The sequence below is a fragment of the Marmota monax genome, unplaced genomic scaffold (assembly GCF_021218885.2).
Source record: "Marmota monax isolate L192 unplaced genomic scaffold, Marmota_monax_Labrador192_F-V1.1 WCK01_AAM20220418_F8-fsc00405, whole genome shotgun sequence".
In the NCBI taxonomy this organism is placed as follows: domain Eukaryota; kingdom Metazoa; phylum Chordata; class Mammalia; order Rodentia; family Sciuridae; genus Marmota; species Marmota monax.
This window is the reverse complement of record NW_026694917.1, coordinates 57,295-79,348: the sequence shown is the minus strand read 5'-3', so window position 1 is coordinate 79,348 and position 22,054 is coordinate 57,295. Positions and strand designations below refer to the sequence as shown.

General features: G+C 41.8%; 1 protein-coding gene across 1 annotated transcript in view; it reads right to left on the bottom strand.

Moving 5' to 3' along the window:
• Positions 1-20,350, bottom strand: part of LOC124081059 (NXPE family member 3) — a 31,023-nt gene extending 10,673 nt beyond the window's left edge. The window contains exons 1-3 of the mRNA XM_058573556.1: positions 20,339-20,350; positions 6,103-6,117; positions 4,880-4,990 (exon numbers count right to left, since the gene is read on the bottom strand). Coding sequence (XP_058429539.1) covers positions 4,880-4,990; positions 6,103-6,117; positions 20,339-20,350 — 138 coding nt within the window. The remainder of the gene's footprint in view (positions 1-4,879; positions 4,991-6,102; positions 6,118-20,338) is intronic.
• Positions 20,351-22,054: the final 1,704 nt, after the last annotated feature.

Sequence of the window (22,054 nt, the reverse complement as noted above, 5' to 3'; positions counted from 1 at the left end):
CCACTGAAATGTACACTTAAATGATTAAGATGATACATTTTCTATCACTTATAAAATTATAAATAAATAAGGAGAAAAACAGAAAAAGATTTTGAGTTTCACCAGAACTAATAGTTACAACATTGATGTTAACTTATCTAAACATTGACGAGATTCTTCTTCTTCTTCTTCTTCTTATTATTATTATTATTGTTGTTGTTATTATTATTATCATTATTATTTTGGTACTGGGAATGGAACCTAGGGGAGCTTTGCCACTGAGCTACATACCCAGCCCTTTCTTCAAGCATACTCTTTTGGGCTGGTTTTGGGCTCCCTTATCTTCTATCCCTACCTGACACAGTTTTCTCATTCTCTTTCTAAGACACCTTCTAAGTGTCCTGTCATGACACTTCTGCTTCTGGATTAAAAGTGGGAAAATAGAGAGTTTCTCTCAGCTTCCTTCTCCCAGATGAAAATAACCAGCTCAAGTTCTGTATAGAGGTAAGTGGAACAAGGAATACTCACCCAAAACACAATGGCTAGCACCACAACCAAAATCTTGTGCCACCTGAAATGTCTGAGGTACGGGCCTGTGGAAACCTGGAGTTCTTTATTAGACATCTGGAATGTGATCAAGACCCTAGATGGAGAATTTTTAAAATTCAAGAACCAATAAGAAATTATCTACAGAAAAGTTATATACCAATAATGGCTGTTTCTGGAAAGTCTGGTTACATAACTAAATAATTCAAAGCTATACTCAGCAGCAAGAACCACGTTTTGATGGGCTGAAGAACATCCGGCTCCTACTGCATCTCTTAGACAGCCTGAAAATTGATCCTGCAAGTTTTCTGAGCCCTTAAGAATTGCTGTGTTTCAAATTATGGCCTTTAGCATCACCAGCCTTCCCCAAGCAGGCGGGTTCTCTTTCAACAAGAAGTAGAGTTGGCTCAAAGTATAACACTTCTGTTCTTCCACCCAACATCAGGCAGCAAGGACTGCCTGATGTTCTGTCCAGATTCTGTGTAGAACCCCAACGGCCTCACTGGAGTGGATCAGCCGCACTTGCACCTAGGCCTTCCCAGCCCAGAGTAGGGAGAAGGACAATAGGTATGTGCCTACAGACACTAAAACATCACAGGAAGATATTATAAGTCACCTTATTTCAATTAATTTGGAAACTTAGATAAAATGAACAAATCCTCAAAAAACGTCTTATCAAAATTAACACGAGGGCTGGGGTTGTACCTTAGGGGTGGAGCGTTTGACTAGCATGTGTGAGGCAGTGGGTTAGATTCACAGTACCACATATAAGTAAATAAAATAAAGGTCCCTTGACAACTAAAAAATATTTTTAAAATGAACACAAGAAGAAAGATAAATCCAAATAATACTGTATTGTTTTCAACTAAACAGAATCATAATTTAAAACATTCTGCCAAAGACAATACTAGGCACAGATTGCTTCCCTAGCAAACCTTCCCAAACACTTAACAGTTTACATGGAGTACTGAAATTCTTCTCCAGCAAACAAAAAGAAGGGACATTCACAACTCATTTGAAAACCTCGTCTTGATTCCAAATCCTACTAAATATATTACAATAAAGGAAGATTATAGACCGACCTCTCTCACACAGATGCAAAATTACTAAATTAATCAGTGAATAATTTTGAGTGGTATAATAAAATCATGGTGTTGGAAGTCCATGAGAGGAGACTTTTGGTTTCAGCTCTGACAATGAAAAGCTTGAAAATCATCGTGCCCATCAACAAGACAAGGCTGGATAAATTGCAAATCAACAGGTCTTCCTAGATTCAGCAGAGAATTGGGGGCAAAGGGCCACTGCCATCCCCCAAAACTGAACAGACAGGCAACTATAGAGAATCACAGTGTAACAGAGGTCCCCCTCATGCTTCAAACATAACTCTGCTCTGCCACTATGGCTCATGGACAATTTCTCCTTTAAATTTCTCCTCTCCTTTTCCTCATCCCTAACAATTGTGGAAGCAATATTAATCTTCTTCCCATCTGAGGTCAAAATCTTCCAGCCCTCACACCACAGGAACAAAGGTAAGGAGTCCAGGCTTCAGGACTGGCACAAGAGGATCTGAGACATGACTGGCTCTCTAGGGTATGGGTGAATATATGACTCCTGACAAGGCACAACTGGAGTATAGCCTTTGAGCCATCTTTTGTTTTGGGGTACCTAGGATTGAACTCAGGAGCACTTGACCACTGAGCCACATCTCCAGCTCTATTTTGTATTTTATTTAGAGATAGGGTCTCAATGAGTTGCTTAGCACCTCGCTTTTGCTGAGGCTGGCTTTGAACTCACGATCCTCCTGCCTCAGCCTCCTGAGCTGCTGGGATTACAGGCCTGCACCACCGTGCCTGGTATTGAACTACCTCTTTCAAAGCCCTCTGTTCCCCCTGACAGAAACAAGCCTCTGGGACAGGAGTACCCTGTTTGTCCTTTGCTAACAGAGCAATAAGACTTCTTTTTCCTTTTTCTCAAAATCTTGTCCTCATTATTAGATTAGCATCAGGGACAAGGACTGAGCTTTTGATATCACATTTGGTGACTCATATAGGACCCAAGAACACCCCCACACACACCACTGCCACCACTCTGGTCTTTTGCACCCATGCTGAAGATTCAGGGTGTCTGGTGAGCTTGTTGAGAGCCAACCACTGGAGACTTAGGAGACATGGTGAGTTTGCCTTGAGTTGACTCAAGGAGCTCTTCCTGTAAGTAAGAGTGACTGAGGGACTGTCCCAGTAGCTGCTCAGGCTCCTTTTGATTTGTGGAACCCCCTCCTTCTCTTCTGGAACAGTTTGGGTTGCTCCACCAATTGGTCTACTTTGAGAAAAAGGGAACATAATGCAGTAAAGTTGCAACACCTTGGCCATCTGGTAAGCTTCCCCAGTGGGCCTGCAGAGACCCTTGATGCCCACATCTGGTCCCTCTTTGTGGGGACATCAGTGTCACCATTTGTGTAGGGGTCATGGTTAGGTAGGAGTAGGGAAACAGGCCTTTTTTCCCTATCTGCTGTCTATTTTAAAGGCTTCTGTCTGTCAGCCAGGGTTTTGGGGCTCCCCTCTGCTCATCCCTTTCTGTGTTTTTGTTTGCATCTCTTTTTTAAAATATTTTTTTAGTTGTAGTTGGACACAATACCTTTATTTTTATTTGTTTTTATTTTTATGGGGTGCTGAGGATCAAACCCAGTGCCTCGCACGTGCTAAGCGAGTGCTCTACCTCTGAGTCACAACCTCAGTCCCTTGTTTGCATCTCTTACTGGCCCTTTAAGATGAGGGAAATGCTGTGTTGATCCTACTGATTGAGAGTCTCTTGAAAAAGGTCTTAGCTAAAAGAGCCACACACAGGTATGAACCTGTCTAAGTAAAAGATGATGTTTGTGACAAAATCTGGTCATTGAGTGGTATTCTGAATCCATATCCAATCTTGCCATTGGAGCTGGTCTGTCCAAGGTTAGGTAAATGGGAGAAGCGCTATATGTGCAGGGTGCTGTGCAGCTGTATGAGAAAGAGTCTGAACAGTCAGAAACTAAGCTGATGGTCCAAAAAAGGCCCTGCCTCTGATTTGCAAGGAGAGCAGGACACCAGAAGTTTAGAAAGACGTAAACCCTTTCAGCCCCATGCAGGCAGGCCTGGCCCTGCCCCTCAGCCCGGCTCCAGGCAGCTGCAGCTCACTCCACTGTGGGTAATGCACCCCACCCAGGAAACCCCAGGAAAGCGTCCTGGGGTGTAGAGAAATAGGCAAAGAGGACTTGGCCTCCGTCCTGCCTCCCAGCCCCTTTGGTCATGGGACAAGGGGATTGGCTGGCCAAAAAGGACATGGCAGTGGGTGTTGAGACTGCTAGACCATGATCTGGGGACAGGAATGGGTCTCCCCTTTTAAGATCTGACAGGACACCTCATTTGGCCAGGGACACCCATCACTGGGGCAGATGTTGGGAGATGGGCCATGATCAGTGGACTATTTGTCAAAACAGCTTGACTATGAAGCAAAAGGATGTCCCCAGCCCACCCCACCTTTGGGCAGTAACTGTCACTTGTGATTTACCACAAGAGGTTGAGAAATTCCCTTGAGGACAACCCATTAATGTGTTTGTTCTCACCAAGTCTTGGTCCTACTTGAATAGGGAAGTGGCTACTGGCTGACTGCTGGGAGGAGGGGAGATACCAGGCAACCCCAAGGTCAACCTTAAAATGGTGTCCACCTCAAATCCAGCAGCAGTTTCCATTAGATGATAATGAGACCCTACAACCTAAATGCCTGAAATCTTAGACAGTGTCTACTCTATCGGGTTAGACTTGTCTGATGAGCCCATCACAGAGCTGAACTGGAACCTCTTCATAGATGGGAGTAGCTTCATGGGAAATGGAGCTGCAGATAGCTGGATGTGCTGTGGTCACAGAACAGCAGATATTAGGAGCTGAGGCTTTGCCACCTGGAACATCAGCAAAGAAAGCTGAGCTAATTATCCTGACAAGCACTCTCAGAATGTCCAAAGGAAAGAAGTGACCCAGCAAGTGAGCTGGTGGATTGGATGGGCAACAGAAGGTATGCACAGCCTGGGATCCCAATCTAGAGGGAAAACAGAAAAGATAAATCACACCTTAAAAAACACAGTGATTGCCGGGCGTGGTGGCATGCCTATTATCCCAGAAGCTCAGGAGGCTAGGACAGGAGGATTGTGAGTTCAAAGCCAGCCTCAGCAAGGATGAGGCATTAAGCAACTCAGTAAGACCCTGTCTCTAAATAAAACACAAAATAGAACTGGGAATGGACTTAGTGGTTGAATGCCCCAGAGTTCAATCTCTGGTACTCAAAAAAAAAAAAGACAGTGGTTAAACTATGCCAAGAAACTCACCTGCAATGGGTTAGGGTGTTGCCAACTGCTCACTTCAATAAGGGCATTCCCAGAAGCATGCTTAAATTGAGCCCAGGAAGAAACTATATAGTAGAGATCCTTTCTGGTAACCTGGGGAAGGAGAGGGACAAAATGTGGCTATAGCAAAAGAAACTAGATTAATGTAGTATTCGGGTCAATCAGTCAAATATTAATTGTTTTATGTGAGTGTGATTCTTCCAGGTCCCCACCAAGGTTGGAATCACATCTCTATCCCTTCCAGTAAAAATCCTACAGAAACTGTGCATTAATGTGTTTGTTCTCACCAAGTAGGTGAGTAGGACACAATTCATTGAGACCCTGTCTCTAATAAAATATCTTAAAAGGTCTGGGATGAGGCTCAGTAGTTAAGCACCCCTGGATTCAATCCTCAGTACCAAAAAAAAAAAAAAGTCCAAAAGAAAAAATGACAATAGGAGGTATAAATGTTCCATTCCAGGGCTCCCTTCATTGCCCAGTTTCAGCAGGAAGCAACTTGGAGATGACATTGTCCCTTTTTCCATTGTAATGGAAGATAGAAATTGACAGTGAAGAAATAGAACAGGGGACCATTTCATGCTTTGAAGATAACCCTCACTGCTCAGCCACTAAATCTTATTTTAAAACTGGTTTCATTTGGTTGGTTGGTTCACTCCCTTTCTCTTCTCCTTCTCCCCCTTCCCAATCATGGTAGAAGCAATATTGACCTTCTTCCTGCCCTAGGCCAAGTTATTGATCCTTCAGCCCACACACCACAGGAATGAAGGAGTCTAGGCTTCAGGACTGGCACTAGAGGATCTGAGACATGGCTGTCTCTCAAAGTTACAAGTGAATTAGGACTCCTGACAGGGTCCAGCTGGAGTGTAGCCTTTGAATCGCCTCTTTAAAAGCCCTCTGTTCCCCTTACAGAAGCACAGGCTCTGGGACAGGAGTACCCAGAGTTTCTCCTTTGCTAGTAGAGCAATAGAACTTCTTTATCCTTTTTTCTCAAAACCTTGTCCTCGTTATTAGATTGGCTTTGGGACAAGAACAGAACTTCCCCCCCACACACAATATCTTTAATTAATTAATTAATTAATTAATTAATTAATTTTTTTTTTGTGGTGCTGAGGATCAGACCAGTGCTTCACTCATACTAGTCAAGTGCTCCAACACTAAGCCACCACCCCAGCCCAAGAACAGAACTTTTAATATCAACAGCTTACCTGGTACAGAAGTTGCTAGAGCCAGAGCCAGCCAAACACTGAGTTACTGGGTCAGGGAAGAGGGAGGTTCCATCCTGCTCCACGGAGGTGCAATCACATTGGCCAGAAAATAGGTTTTATTTAAAGCCAGATTTGAAGGAAGAAGACTTTTTGTTGGTTGGTTGGTTTCAAATTTCCATCTTCAGAAAACTCAAGGTCCAGGAATCTTTTATAAGAGAAGAGGCAGCACAGTGGGATGAAAGGCAGGGAATATATACACACAGACTTAGCGTGATACCTGAAGAACATGTCAGTGACATCTGGCAACGGGGAGAGGGTAGTTTTCATTCTTATCATGCGGAAGTCCAGAAGTTAAAAAAAAAAAGGGGAACTTTCGTTATCAGTAGAAGGAACTTGCCCCTTATTTCACAGGATTCCTTTAATTTCAGATGGAATCTGTGTCAAATGGCAATTGTCAAATTACTGAAGGGTGAGCAAGGGCTGGTTCAAACTCCAGGGCCTAGTCTCCAGGGAGCTCCTAAACTTTTTAGAGTTTTACTTTCAGAAATGCTACCAAGTTCTTATACCAGAGAGAAAACCCTTCTGCTTTGGGCAGGAAGCGAGAAAAAATAATCATTTAAGAAAAGAGCATTTGGGCTGGGCTGGTGGCTCAATGGTAGAACAGACACCTGGCACATGTGAGGCCCTTTTGGTTCTATTCTCAGCACCACATATACATAAATAAAATAAAAATCAATTGACCAAAAAAAAATAGCATTCTTTGCTCAATAAAAAATTCCTGTCTGTAAAAGTCTACTTTAGCAGAGCTTTATCTAACTGGAGGAAGGATGATTAGACATTTTGAGGCCTCTGTAATCTTTGGGTGACATGTAGGAAAAAAGCTGATAAATACTCTAAAAGTGTTAAGCCCAGGGACTCAAGCCCACTTAAAAAAATCATCACATTTCAGACTTTTTTCCCACTCCCACACTTCAACACCACATTCACAGGACAACAGTATACTAACAACAGATTTGGCTGTAAGAGAACTGGTTTTCTATGTAACAGAAATCAATAATTGGACTTTAAAACTCAAAACAGTAGTATTTATATTAGCACCAATAAAGGGAGGAATATTTAGGTTGAGTCTTTGTTTGTTTGGTACTGGGGAGAGAGCCCAGGGATACTCTAACCACTGAGCTACAGCCCCAGCCCTTTTCATTTTTTATTTTAAGACTGGGTCTTGCTAAGTTGCTGAGGCTGACCTCAAACTTGGGATCTTCCCGTCTCAATCTCTGAGTCTCTGTGATTACAGGTATAAGCCACCATGCATGGCCTTAGGTATAAATCTAACAAAATAGGCACAGAGTTCATATGAAGCAAGTGCCAAATCTCTGATGAAAAAAATCAAAGACTGTTGGAATAACTTTCAGTCGCAGCTCAGAAGTGCTTGAAGTATCCACATTCCTTCAGGCCTGACAGGAAGGCCTGCAGGGTGGGGTGAAACCACATACTCAGAACTTGTGGTTAGCATTGCCAAACTACCAGGCCAGGAAACCGAGAGTCAGAGGCTTAAGGGCATGAAACCCTAAAGACCCTTCCAGATTGCTTTCCACCACGACAGGAATATTTAGTTTCCTTATAGTGCGGTTACATTAGGCAGAAGATGATTGGCTTATGGATATTGTCTTCCTTATGTATGATTGACAGGCACGCCCCACTCGAACCCTATAACAGTGTGTGCATTCCAAAAATAAACTGAGCTACTGGACAACGCCCTGAGGTGGGTCTCCAGTCAGGTCTCTCACCAGCTCCCGGAGTCTGTGTGTTGATTCCGTGTCTCTACCCCCCTTGACAAGGTAGCCGAGTGACCATCGACCACGAAGGGACTTAGGAACATATACAAAAGACCTAAATAAATGGAGATTATTCCGTGTTCATATTCAATGTTCACTCAACATTGTTAAGATATCAGTTGTTTCCAACTTGATCTATAGATTTGGTGGAATCCCAGTGAAATCCAGGCAAGTTATTTTGTGGATGTCAACAAACTGATTCTTCTTCATCCTCAGCCCTTTTTATTTTTTTATTTTGAGACAGGGTCTTGCTAAGTCCTTAGGGCCTTGCTAAGTTGCTAAGGCTGGCTTTGAATTTGTGATCTTCCCACCTCAGCCTCCCAAACCGCTGGGATTACAGATGTGTGCCACTGTACCCAGTTCAACAAACTGATTCTAACATTTTATAAAAAGGCAAAAGGCTCAGAAAAGTCATTTCAATATTGTAAATAAAAAGCAAAGTCAAAGAACCAACACCACTGCTTGACTTCGAGGCTTACTGTGAGCTACAACAATAAAGACAGTGTGGTTTCAGTGAGAGAATAGACAATAAACCAATTAAACAAAACAGAGAATGGTGCCGCAGAAAAGACAGCTAGGAAAAGACAGAAATAGAATCAACTAATTTTGACAAAGAAATAAAGGCAATTTAATGGAGAAGAGACAATCATTTCAATAGTGCTGAAACAACTGAACAGCTAGACAAATACTCTACACCTTTCTCAATAATTAACTCAAAAGTAGATCATCGACCTTGATTTAAAATGCAAAGCTATAACACTTCTAGAAGACAGCGTAACAGAAAAGCTCTATGATGTTAGACTGGTTTATATATAGCTGGCAAATAAGACTATTAAAAGTTGCTCAATATCAGATGTCATTAGAGAATTGCAAGTGATAGTAATAGGAAGATAACCTTACACACCTGAGGGAGGGGTTAAATTTTATTTTATTTTTTTAATTTTCTGGTACTGGGGATTGAACCCAGGTTTGCTTAAACATGGAGCCACATCCCAAGCCCTTTTTATTTTTTATTTTGAGACAGGGCCCTGCTAAGTTGCTGAGGCTGGCCTCAAATTAGTGATCTTCCTGCCTCAGCCTCCCAAGTAGCTGGGATTACATGCATGTGCCAATGTGCCCAGAATGGAGTGGTTAAATTTTTAAAAAAAATTTAAAAAAAAAAGGAAGGAGAAGATCTGACAATACTAAATGCTGAGTTTGTGGAGCAACAAAAATTCTCATCATTGTTGACTGAAGAAGTTATCAAAAGCCTCCCAACACAGAAAAGCTTAGGATCATATGACTTCACCGGTGAATTCTACCACACACTTAAAAAGAATTAATGCCTATCCTTCCAAACTCTTCAAGAAAATTGAAGAGGGAATTCTAATGGAGCCAGCATTACCTGGATATAAAAACTAGGAAAAGATATCACACAAAAACTATAGGCCGATATCCTGATGAATACAGAAGTAAAAGCCCTCATCAAAACACTAGCAAACTGCATTCAGGAACTTTAAAGATTCAAACACCATGACCAAGCAGGATATTCCTGAGATGCAAAGATGGGTCAACCTACGCTAATGAACTAGTGTGACATACCACATTAACAGAATGAAGAATCAAAACCACATGGTCATCTCAGTAGATGCAGAGAAGACTGCTGACAAATTCAATACCCTTTCAGGATTTAAAAAGCTCCACCTGCCAGGTGTTGTGGATACCCGCCTGTAATCCCAGTGACTCGGAGCCTGAGGCAGGAGGATTGCAAGAAAGATCCTCAGCAACTTAGCAAGACCCTCAGCAGTTTAGCAAGACTCTGCCTCAAAATAAAACATAAGAAGGGCTGTGGCTCAGTGATTACACCCCCTTGGGTTCAATTCCTGGTACCAAACCAAACAAAAACACAACTCAACCAACCAGGAATAGATATAACTTCAACATACTAAAAGCCATATACGGAAAACCCACAGTAGAAACCTGAAACCTGGATGGAGATGTGGCTCCATAGTAGAGTTTGCTTAGCGCCACGAGGCCCTGGTTTCAATTTCTCCCACAGAAAGGGAGGAGGTGGGAAGCAACTGAAGGTTATTTCTGTAAGATCAGAAACCAGGATGCTCATTCTCACCACATCTATTCAACACAATCCTGGAAGTGCTAGTTAATCAAGAAAAACACTAAATAAAAGACATCCTGACAGGCTGTGTGGTGCAAGCCTGTAATCCCAGCGGCTTGGGAGGCTAAGACAGGAGGATTATGAGTTCAAAGCCAGCCTCAGCAACGGTGAGGAGCTAAGCAATTTACTGAGACCCTGTCTCTAAATAAAATACAAAATAGGGCTGGGGATGTGGCTCAGTGGTCGAGTGCCCCTGAGTTCAATCCCCGGTACCAAAAAAGACATCCAGATTGGAAAAGAAAAAGTAAAATTGTCTTTTTTTTCAGATGGCATGATCTTCCATTAGAAAATCCCCAAAGACTACACCAAAACTCCCTTAGCATTAAGAAATAAATTCAGTAAAGTTGATGGACACAAAGTCAACATACAAAAATCAGTACTCCAATTTCTACAAATGTTATTAGTAAAACTGGATATCCATATAAAAGAATGAAAATAGATCCTCATTTTTACATCACACACACGCACACCCCTAAAAATATGTTAAAGACTTAAATACAAGAACTGAAAGTGTTGAACACCTAACTTCATGTCATTGGTCTAGGCAATGTTTTCTTGGATACGAAACCAAAAACAGAAGCAACAAAATTTAAAAAAGCAGAACCACATTCAACTTAAAATCTTCCTCACAGCAAAGGAAACTATCAACAGAACAAAAAGACAACCTGTGAGTTGGAAGAAAATATTTGCAAACCATACATCAAATGAGATCCAAAATCCACAAGGGACTCCTAACAGTTCAATAGACAGAACACACACACACACACACACACACACACACACACGATCCAATTAAAAAATGGGCAAAAGATATAAACAGATATTTCTCCAAAGAAGACACATAAATGATTAACAGGTATATGAAAATATGTCCAACATCAGTAATTGTCACAAAACCATAATGAGCTATTGTTTCAACATCTGTTGTGATGACCAGAAAAAAAGTGTTGGAGCAGATATGGAAAAATGGAATCTTTACTACACTATTGGTATGAATGTAAAATGGTACAAACACTGCAGAAGGAGGTTCCTGAAAATGTGATTACCATATCATGCAAATATCCTAGTTCAGGATGTTGTGGAAGGCCATCCTCACATGTGATTTGAGTTACCTCCCTGGCTGGGTGAGAGGTGCTGAGACACAGCTGTGTTAGAGCTTTCCCCCCACCCTTTCCCCGGTCCGAGGGCTTGTCCATGCAGAGGCGTGTCTGGCCACTGCCCCAAAGACCCAATCGTCGCCCCTGACCTTGGGATGCTGCCCCCCTTAACCTTCATTGGATGGGATTTTCCCTGGAATTTTTGTTCCCCAATAAAAGCCCACTCCCTGATGTGTTCTCTCTCTCTTGCTAGTCTCCTCTGTAAACCTTGCTACCGCATTAGGTGGCTGGAGGCGGGAGCTAGGAGAAGCCGTCCCAGAGCCGATATTAAAAGTAATAAGAGTCTTGTCTCTTTAATTTAAAACTCCCTAGCGATTACTCATGAATTGAACCTTCTTTCGTGAAGCCAGCGCTGGTTGCGTGGCAGAGGATGTATTTTCTAAAAGAATTAAAATTAGGATCTTGAAGAGATATGCGTTCCTTACAGCATGATTCAGAATAGCCAAGATATGGAAATAAGATAAATGTCTGTCAAGAGATAAGTATAAAAAAATGTGATAAAAGCATACAATGGATATTGGCCATAAAACAGTGGAGATCCTGCCCTGTGTAACAGCATCCACGAACCCTGAGATTATGCTCAATGAAATAAGAAAAATATACAAGGACAAACACTACATGCGTCTATTTATATATGAGACATCTAAAATAGCCCAACCACAGAAGCAGAAGTACAATGGCAGTTTTCAAGGGCTGGGGTCAAGATCAAGGGAGGCAGAGACAGGCATAGCTACACTGCTATATGACAATATTGCTATGGTGGCTGGTGACATGATTAAGCAGGAGACTAGAAACTTGAGACAGGAGCTGGAGCCAGAGCTAGGTTGTCTGGGGCCAGAGAGACATGGAGCCACTAGGAGTCTAGTGGCCTGGGAAACTAGAATCAGGCCTTCCACTGATTACCACAAATCCTCTTAGAAGCTAAGAGTTAATGCTGCCTGGCCTAGTGACAATCACACTGTTGGTGAGGCTGGAGAACCATCTATCTGAGGATGACCCAAGATTCCTTTTGATCTCCTGCATTATGCATGTTCTTGATTCTAGAGCAAAAGAACACTGGGCCAGGAGGCAGTACAGCAAATGAACGATGTCACCAATCTCATGACAATTTTTCATGGTATTGCCTCCAACAGTGTCTGTATGGGCATGGAGCAAACATATGATATGCAAATGCAATTAAGGAGACCCCCCCCAAGAACAAACGCAAAACCATGAGGCCCCATAAAAATGTCAATCGATAACAACAGTGATGATACAGTGGTAGTACAAATAGCAGACACCTGAACAGACTTTCACTGCCGTCCCTGTGAGGGTGGTTTATCCTGCAGAGGAAAGTTGATGAAAGAGAATCAGGGCCCCAACTTTTATTACAAATTCTAGATACACTCCCATTTCATCTCTTTTCTTAAAAGACATTAATCTTACCACCCACCCTCAATTCCACCCACCCACACGCCTCCTTTATCTCCTTCAAGGACTAGAAATTCCACCCCTGCTTCCCTGTACCTGCCATGTTGGACAGATGTCCCCAAAACTGAAAAGTTCCCAACTCCGCTCTTGTACATTATCAGCCTGTGCAGTTAGGCATCTGCTTCCAATGTTGTTACCACATCATGTTTATTGAGTACCTTATCAAACCAGAGTCAAATAAACTTAGCTTGGGACAGTGCCAGAAAAGGGGACAGACTGATCTCTGGCTTCATAATAGGGCTGCCACCTACTCTCTATAGTTTCGTTAGCCCTCCATCCCCTCTTTTAATAGGAAACGGTGCTTCATGGGGCTAAGGGAAAACCCAGGAATCCAGACCATCATCCTTAGAAATTCTAGATATCTTATCCACCCAGTTGATCTTTTTCATTCCTGGACTAGACTGCAGGCTCCATAGTCTCCCCCAACACAGCCCTAGAACCTAGGCAGAGACTTTCAGCTAGAACAGACTGAGAAAACTAATGGGCATAAAGGTAAATGATGTCCAGGGCACAGCCAACTTGACATCATAATTCAAACCCTGAAGGGGTGACAAAAAAGACATCTCAAAGAAGTGTTGGAGCAACAAGTGACAGTCATGCATAGATTCTCACTTCTTTCTGGTTTGGGAGTGAGAATCAATGTGCATGGTTTCTCAGCCAGCACCGTATTCAAAATTACCATGTTGATTGCCAGGCATCAGGCAACGGTCAATGGTGGCAAAAAGTAAAATGGGAACCACACTGACTGGACTTACTGCCACCTCCTGATGACATTGCCCTCTCCCTTCTGGTCCCATACATTGGCCATAGATAATGCAGAGAAGCTGAGCTGGATATTTTGGTGCATAATCCCAGCTACTCCAGAGGCTGAGGCAGGAATATCCCAAGTTTCCTTGTCTCAAAATTGAAAGGACTGTTGGGGTGCCCTTTTAATTTTCTTTTTTAAAAAAATATTTATTTTTTAATTGTAATTGAACACAATATCTCTATTTTATTTATTTATGTGGTGCCTAGGATTGAACCCAGGGCCACTCATGTGTGAGGCGAGTGCTCTACAGCTGAGCAACAACCCCAGCCCCTCCCTTTTAATTTTCTATCCCCAGTACCATTAAAAAACAAAATACAGGGAAGGCCACAGAACCATGATATCAGCCATGGGATTCTTGGTATAGCATCACATTCCTAGATTCTTTAGCCACTATCCTTGGCTCTGTCTTGTTGGACTATGGTTACTAACTACTGGGGGTGGCCACTAGTATCCTCTCCTAGAGATATTCAGCTTCCTCTACAGAAGCTAAGGATCCACTTCCCTCCTCCCAGCCATTAATCCTCTTTTCCTCAATTCATCCTCAAGTTCTTAACAGTATTTAAAGTTATTACTACTCTGTCCTCTTATGCCCTCTGCAATTCCAGTCTCTGTGGTTGTTTGAGTCTCCTGTCTACCTGATCCCTCTAGACTCAGTCTCACACCCCCATGGATCCTATTTGGTAAGCCTGAGACATGTCACTTCCTTCAAATCAGGCCCCATGGCTTGTTTCCTTTTCTGTAACCCACAAAACATTAAGGACAGCAATTTGCCCTGATTGCAATTTTAATCTAGACTGGCTGCTGGACAGGTACTTGGCATCCTATTTGCTAAACCAGAATCTACCCTCAAGGCAACCTCCCCTGCTCCCGTTTACTTTCTGAGGCCTAAACCTCCTTATCCCACTGCAGGGATACCTCTCCACTCTGGTTCCTTCTCCCCTTCCTCTGTTAGGCCCCCAACTTCTCATTTGCTCTTTCACAGCAACTCACAGGGCGATGTCCTGCTGATGCCTCCACTACTGCCAAAGCATGGCATCTGTCAACCTGTGGCTGATGTCACCAGTCAGGTACTCAGAATGAAGTCGAATGTGGAGAAAGGGCAGCCCCAGGAGGAAAGGCAGAACCCTGCCTCTTAGCAGAATAAACTGACAGGAACAAGGCTAGAGGCAAGAGGAGCTTCTAATCACTATAGAACACTGTGGCCCAGACCTTCATACAAAGAATAATAGTCTTCTCCTCCCACTCACCAGGAAGTCTTCTCTCCTGAATGCGTGAAGAACCAAGCAATGACCTGGGAGAGGGTCCTGTCTGCCTCCTTTCCAGAGAGGAATCAAACAGCAGCATATGAGGTACTGTGCAGGGGATGGTTTATTGTGTTCTTATTTGAAGACAGTGCCTTTCTCAGAGTCTGAACTTTCACGGTCTTCTAAGTATCATCCGCAGTAAGAGGAGGAAAGAAGCTCAGCTTGGGAGGTGGGGGAAACTTTGAAATCCAGAGTTTACTTAGGAAAATATTTCTATCCTACTTCCAGAACATACAAATAATTGGATTAGACAGGATGAGAAAGATTAATTGACAAAAAGGAAATCTCAGAAAGCAAAGAGAGAGAGAGAGAGAGGTGTATTAATAAATAAGTGTCCAATAAGGGGACAGAAATCACAACAGATTTTAACAGCAGAATTTTAATATGAGAATTGTTAAATGATGAAAGTTTCAGGAGATAGGTTAGCAGATCAGTATGCATGAGATCCTGGGTTCAATTCCTTGCATACAAGATAGAAGGTTGCTGACATTAACAGGACAGGACCCAGGGAAGAATCCCCTAGGAAGCAGACAAGAACAAGTCCTCTTTTCCCTCCAACGCTCCAAGCTACTGGAAGATCCCAAAAGCCACTAACTAGTAGGTGGGGCAGAAATGTTTGCAGAATCCCAGCCACAGACTCACAAAGCCTAGAATAGAAAGATAGGTTAGACTAGGCATAATAATGGTGAGTACATATAATCCCAGCTACTATAGCAGGCAAAGCCAGTAAGGTTCCAAGTTCAAGGTCAGCCTAAGCAATTTAGTGAGAACTTCTCTCGAAATACAAAATTAAAAAGTGTGGAGGATGTGGCTCAGTGGTAGAGCACTTGCCTGGCAGGTGCAAGACCCTGGGTTTAATCACCAGTACCACCAAAAAAAAAAAAAAAAAAAAAAAGAAAAGTTAGATTGGAGGTTGGAGACTGAGAAATGATTGCTTAATTACCAGCATAGCACATGTCAATTTACCAGTAATTAAACTAATAGCTTAAAAGTTGCTCCATGTTAGGCTGGGAATGTAATATGATAGAGCACTGGCCTAGCACATGTTGAAGATCAGAGTTCAATTCCCAGTACAAAACAAAAAGAATTGTTTGATGTGAGCAAATACATTTATTTTTTTTAACTTGTAGATGGACACAATGCCTTCATTTTATTTGTTTTTATTTTTATGGGATGCTGATATTGAACCCAGTACCTCACATGTGCCAGGCAAGCATTCTACCATTGAGCCACAACCCTAGCCCCTACATTTAGTCTTAAGCTTTGCAACAGCAAGGTTAACTCTGGAGGATATAGATTTTTAAAAATTTTCCCTGTAAAGTAAGATATAAATTTGTCTGAAGAGAAACTCCCAGGTTACTGTGCTGTAGAAGACACAGGAAGGGAGTCCTTTTGGGTTTTTTTTTGGGGGGGATGGTATAAGGGACTGAACTCAGGCACACTTAACCACTGAGCCACATTCCCAGTCCTATTTTTAAATTTTATTTAAAGTCAGGGTCTCTAGGACCTCATTAAGTTGCTGAGGCTGGCTTTAAACTCACAATCCTCCTGCCTCAGCCTCCCGAGCTGCTGGGATTACAGGTGTGCACCACTATGCCCAGCTAGTACAGTTTTCTTTTTTGAGGGGGGGGGTACCAGGGATTGAACTCAGGGGCACTCAACTACTGAGCCACATCCCTAGACCTATTTTGAATTTTATTAGAGACAGGGTTTCACTGAGTTGCTTAGAGCCTTGCTAAATTGCTGAAGCTGGTTTTGAACTCACAATCCTCTTGCCTCTGCCTCCTGAGCTGCTGGGATTACAGGCATGCACCATTGCACCCAGCCAGTGCAGTTGTTTTAAGGACACTCAAGATAACAGGGTCTCTGATAAGTGTCTGTTCAGTTCCTTGGCCCATTTATTGATTTGGTTATTTGTTATTTTGGAGTTAAGTTTTTTGAGTTCTTTATATATCCTAGAGATTAGTGCTCTATCTGATGTGCATGTGGTAAAAATTTGCTCCCATTCTGTAGTCTCTCTCTTCACCTCACTGATTGTTTCTTTTGCTGAGAAGAAGCTTTTCAGTTCTCAGAAGGTGATATACAATCAATCAACAAATATGTGAAAAAAATGTTCAACATCTCTAGCAATTTGAGAAATGCAAATCAAAACTACTCTAAAATTTCATCTCACTCCAGTCAGAATGACAGCTATTAAGAACACAAACAAAATAAATGTTGGCAAGGATGTGGGGAAAAAGGCACACTCACACATTGCTGGTGAAACTGCAAGTTGGTGCAACCAATATGGAAAGCAATATGGAGATTCCTTGGACAACTTGGAATGGAACCATAATTTGACCCAGTTATCCCACTCCTCCGTTTATACCCAAAGGACTTCAAAACAGCATACTACAGGGACATAGCCACATCAATGTTTATAGCAGCACAATTCACAATGGCTAAATTGTGGAACCAACTAGATGCTCTTCAACAGATGAATGGATAAAGAAACTGTGGTACATATACACAATGGATTATTACTCAGCATTAAAAGAGTATAAAATCATGGCATTTGCAGGTAAATGGATGGAGTTGTAGAAAAAGATGCTAAGTGAAGTAAACCAATCCCCCAAAAACCAAAGGCTAATGTTTTCTCTGATATGTGGATGCTGATCCATAATGGGGGCAGGGGGAGCATGGGAGGAATGAAGGAACTTTGGATAGGGCAAAGGGGAGAGAGGAAAAGGGAGGGGGCATGGGAATAGGAAAGATGGTAGAAAGAGATGGACATCATTACCCTAAGTACATGTATGAACACACGAATGGTGTGTCTCTACTTTGTGTACAACCAGAGACATGAAAAAAATCATGCTCTATATGTGTACTATGCATTGAAATGCATTCTGCTCTCATGTATAATAAATTAGAATAAATAAGTTTAAAATTAAAAAGATAACAGGGTCTCTGAGGGGAATGGAGTTTGGTTGAATCAGGTTATGGGTACAAGGGGTGAGGGAGGGAGTCATGCTCAGTGGTCTACAAGGTGGAAGTTCAGCATGCCCATATCTTTCCTGGTCAGTAGATTCCATGATGGGCTATGGTCAGCTAGCTGTTCCTCTGAGTAGTCAAGCAAGTCTGGGAGCTGAATACAAAGTAAACTCTCACCAGAAGCCACCCCCAAGTGGTGACAGGCACCTGCCTTTCCCTGGGGCATATATTGCTCTAGCCCTGCTCCTAGACCAGGAAACTAGTCTGGACATACTAGAAAAATCTACACCTTCCTTAAGTCATCTTTCAGAAAATGTTCTTTCCAAATGTACAAATAGTTTGAGAAAATAAAGCCTGAACTCCAGGTGGAAACTCTTTGGAAGAAATGAATCTTCAGCTGTACCCAGGGTCATTTTTAGCAAATGCAAGTCACAACCCTGAACATGATAGATAAAATTCTAGGAACTCTTGCTTAATTCTGCTGTCTCCTTTTGTCTCACTTAATCTTCAACTAAAAACTAAACAAACAAATTTCCATGTGATTTATATCATCCCTGGGCATCTCTGTTCCCCAACCTAGAATGTTCTCCTGATGCTCTGTGCCTGACTGATCCAAAATCCTCTTTCAGATCTCAGCTCAGGTGCCTCTTCTTTGTGGAATTCTTCCTGGGCCCGGAAGGATGACTTTTCTGTGTACTTGCATATTTCACCTCTATTATCACACTTTCCATAGGAAATTGTAATCACCACTAACCCTGGCAGCATAATCCCATACCCTGATTAACCAGACTTCTTGTTCTCAAGAAACAGAGGCCAATCCTGGCTGATTGTGGAAATGGACTGTTAATAAAAGGATTCTTGACAGCCCATGTAAGTGTTGGGAGATTGGAAAAATGCTAAGTTGTCAGGTACTAAACCCTTAAACCACACTCAGAATGTGTCACACTCAGAATGCACCCAACACCTGTGCTGCTGTCCTCCTCAACAGCAGAAGAGATTTTGACGCTGAATCAAAAATGTGTTTCTGTTCCAAGGGTCTGACTCTGTGACCACAACCATTGAGAGACCATATAGTTCTTTTAGTTTCCTTGGTGAGAATGGGTTTGATTGAAGGAAATGATAGCAAATTGAGAAGTGAAAGCCAGAGGATAATATTGAGGAGACAATTTTTTTCCATAATCTCATAATCTTTTTTTTTTGAGAGAGAGAGAGAATTTTTTTTAATATTTATTTTTTAGAGTTTCCTGTTGGTCATATTTGAAGGAACTTGACAGTCCAAACGATGATTATAATGTATTGTAGACCACTGAATAATATATCAAAATACATTCTACTGTCATGTATAACTAAAAAGAACAAATAAAATTTTTAAACTTAAAAGTATGATTAAAAAAAAGAAAGAACATCTTATTTATCATATGACATAAAGAAAAAAAGAAAAACAAAACTAAATGCTGTCTGGGTTTGGATCCTGATCCAGGAAAAATAATATCTATGGGGAACATTATTGGGATAACTTATTAAATTTAATATAGACTAGATATGATATATCCATATTAAGTTTCCTGAATTTGATCATTATACTCTGGCTATTGAAGAAAATATACTTGTTTTGGGGAGAGTCGCTCTGAAGTACTTAGGGGAGAAGAGGAATGATATATGTAATTTTCTCTCAAATGGCTCAAAAAATGAAATGTTGAAAAGAAAACTAAATGTTGAGGGTATGAGAACAAGGCTTTGGGGTGGGTTTCAGAGTAGACTGTAGAATGAATTTAACTTATTTAACTTAGTAGAATTTAACTTATTTTCCCTAGCCTTAGAAATTTTATGATTATTTTATATGGTTCTTTAAAAGTAGTATTATGAATTTCAACCACCAAATTTAAGATTACTGACCCTGAGTTCTCCCTGGAAGAACCACTCCCCTTCCCACAGAAGTCCCTTCTTCAGAATTCTTCTGTAATGAAGACCCACCGGTAAAGCCTCTATCAGCTCCTGTTTGTCTGAAATGTTTTCACTTTATCTTTTCTTATGAACTGACTGGTGTCCCCCATATTCCTATGTCACCCCCAATGTGACTGTCTGTAGATAGCATCTTTATGGTAAATGAAGGTTAAGTGAGGTGCTAAGTTCAGTCCTTCATGTTGGTCTTGAGGTCCCTCCCTGGACAGTTGCTATAGACTCTAACCTGGCCCTGATGGAGCTCTGGGGCATTTGGTAGTAGTGAGCCTTTATGGTGTTCCTGTCAATGGATACTTCATCCTAGCCGATGGCCTAATGCCCAACTGTCCAACATGTGAGCAGGTACCTCTCCAACAGAAAACTTCTTTATCCTGACAGATGTCCATGAGGCTCTTGTCTGACCTGAGTCCAATCTATTCCTGTCAAGACAGCCACTCTCCAAGAGAACCCACACTGGTGAAGAGGTTAGATTTGGATGCGTCAGTCAGGTGAGACACAGGAGGCAACTCAATAAAAGATGTGTTGTAACAGAAGCAGCATTACTCCCAGATCCTGGAGACAAGAGGCAAGCACACCTCATAGGCCATTGGGAAAAGGAGGGAGCCATCAGGGATGAGCAGGCACACCCAGCAGGTAAGAGACAGAAAGCAAGGGACCTGTGAACTGAAGCCTTCTTTGCGGTCCAGGGCATTACCCAGGAGAGTTTCTCATGGAGAATTCTAACTGGAGGCTTAGGAGCAAGAAGGCACAAATTTGGGGGATGGGGAGTGACACTGTGACTGGGAGGTAGTCACTGTAGGAAATGGGAGGTATGGGGTCAGTGAGGTGATGCAAATAGTTTGCATCAAATAGTTTGCATAGGGAGGTGTCACCACAAGGTGATAGCAGATATCTGGATGAACCACAGTGTAGAACTGGGAGGAGATAATTCACTAATTCTTTCTCTGCCTCGCTCCAGCCTGGCTTTAAATATGCACTTCATTTTTAATTATAAGTATTCTAGTTTTCATTTTAAGAGTTCTATTAAAAATATTTTTCATCTTTATTTATATTGGTAAAAAAATCTTTTTGATTAAGTCAGTATGTTTACTGATACTAATTTCATATGCTTTTTCAGTTGATCTGATATCTGGGAGTTTTGTATTTGGGTTTTTCTAACTTTTTTCTGTTGTTTCTCACTCTTGCTACGTTGTTACTTGTGTGTTTCATGATTTCTGAATGTCTGCAGCTCTTTTTCCTTATTATTTTCTCTGCAGAAAATTATCTGTGATCTGAGAAAAATGTTGGTTTCCCCAGAAATCACAGTTGATGTTTTCAGGTGACATGGAGGTATATGAGGCTAGGCCCACTTACATTAACCTGGACCTAGAGAATTTGTGTGTGTGTGTGTGTGTGTGTGTGTGTAGCTGGGGATTGAACTCAGGACCTTGTGCATATAAGGCAAGCACTCGGGGCTGGGGATGTGGCTCAAGCGGTAGCGCGCTCACCTGGCATGCATGCGGCCCGGGTTCGATCCTCAGCACCACATACAAACAAAGATGTTGTGTCCGCCGAAAAACTAAAAAATAAATATTAAAATTCTCTCTCTCTCTCTCTTTAAAAAAAAATTTAAAAAAAAGGCAAGCACTCTACCAACTGAGCTATATCCCCAGCCCTAGAGAATTTTTGAGCCACCCATGTAGTGTCAAGTCAGGCTAGAAACCAGAGTGAAGACAGTGTATGGCTATCAGTTCTTAGAGGACGCTTCCTCTACCCTTCCACTTACCAAATTTTGCAGTGGTCCTTTTCTTTGTGCTCTTTGGTCCTGGGGATTTCTTGTTGGATCACCTCAGTCTGAGGATGAAGTCCTTTGAGACCCCAGTTTTTTGGTGACTCTCCTATATGACTTGCTATTGTGGATGAACCTTGGGCTTTGTTATCTTTTCCTACAAAAAAAGCTACAAAACAAATGTTAAAGAATTAACCAGAAACCAGTATATGTGATAATGTTGCATAAAAATAAATGCATACAAATCAACGCAACAGGACCTAGGGATATAGCCTCAGTGGTGAAGCACTTGCCCAGCATGCATGAGGCCCTGAGGTCAATCCCCAGCACTGCAAAAATAAAAATAAAAAATAAAACAACACGCACACACAAACACACACACACACAAAATTGAGGATAATAATACTGAGAAAATCTAAATAAGAATGTTGGATTATATCAATGTAAATATCCCAATTCTGATATTATACCCCAGTTTGACAAGATGGTTACAGTAGAAACTAAGTACAGGATATAAGGGATC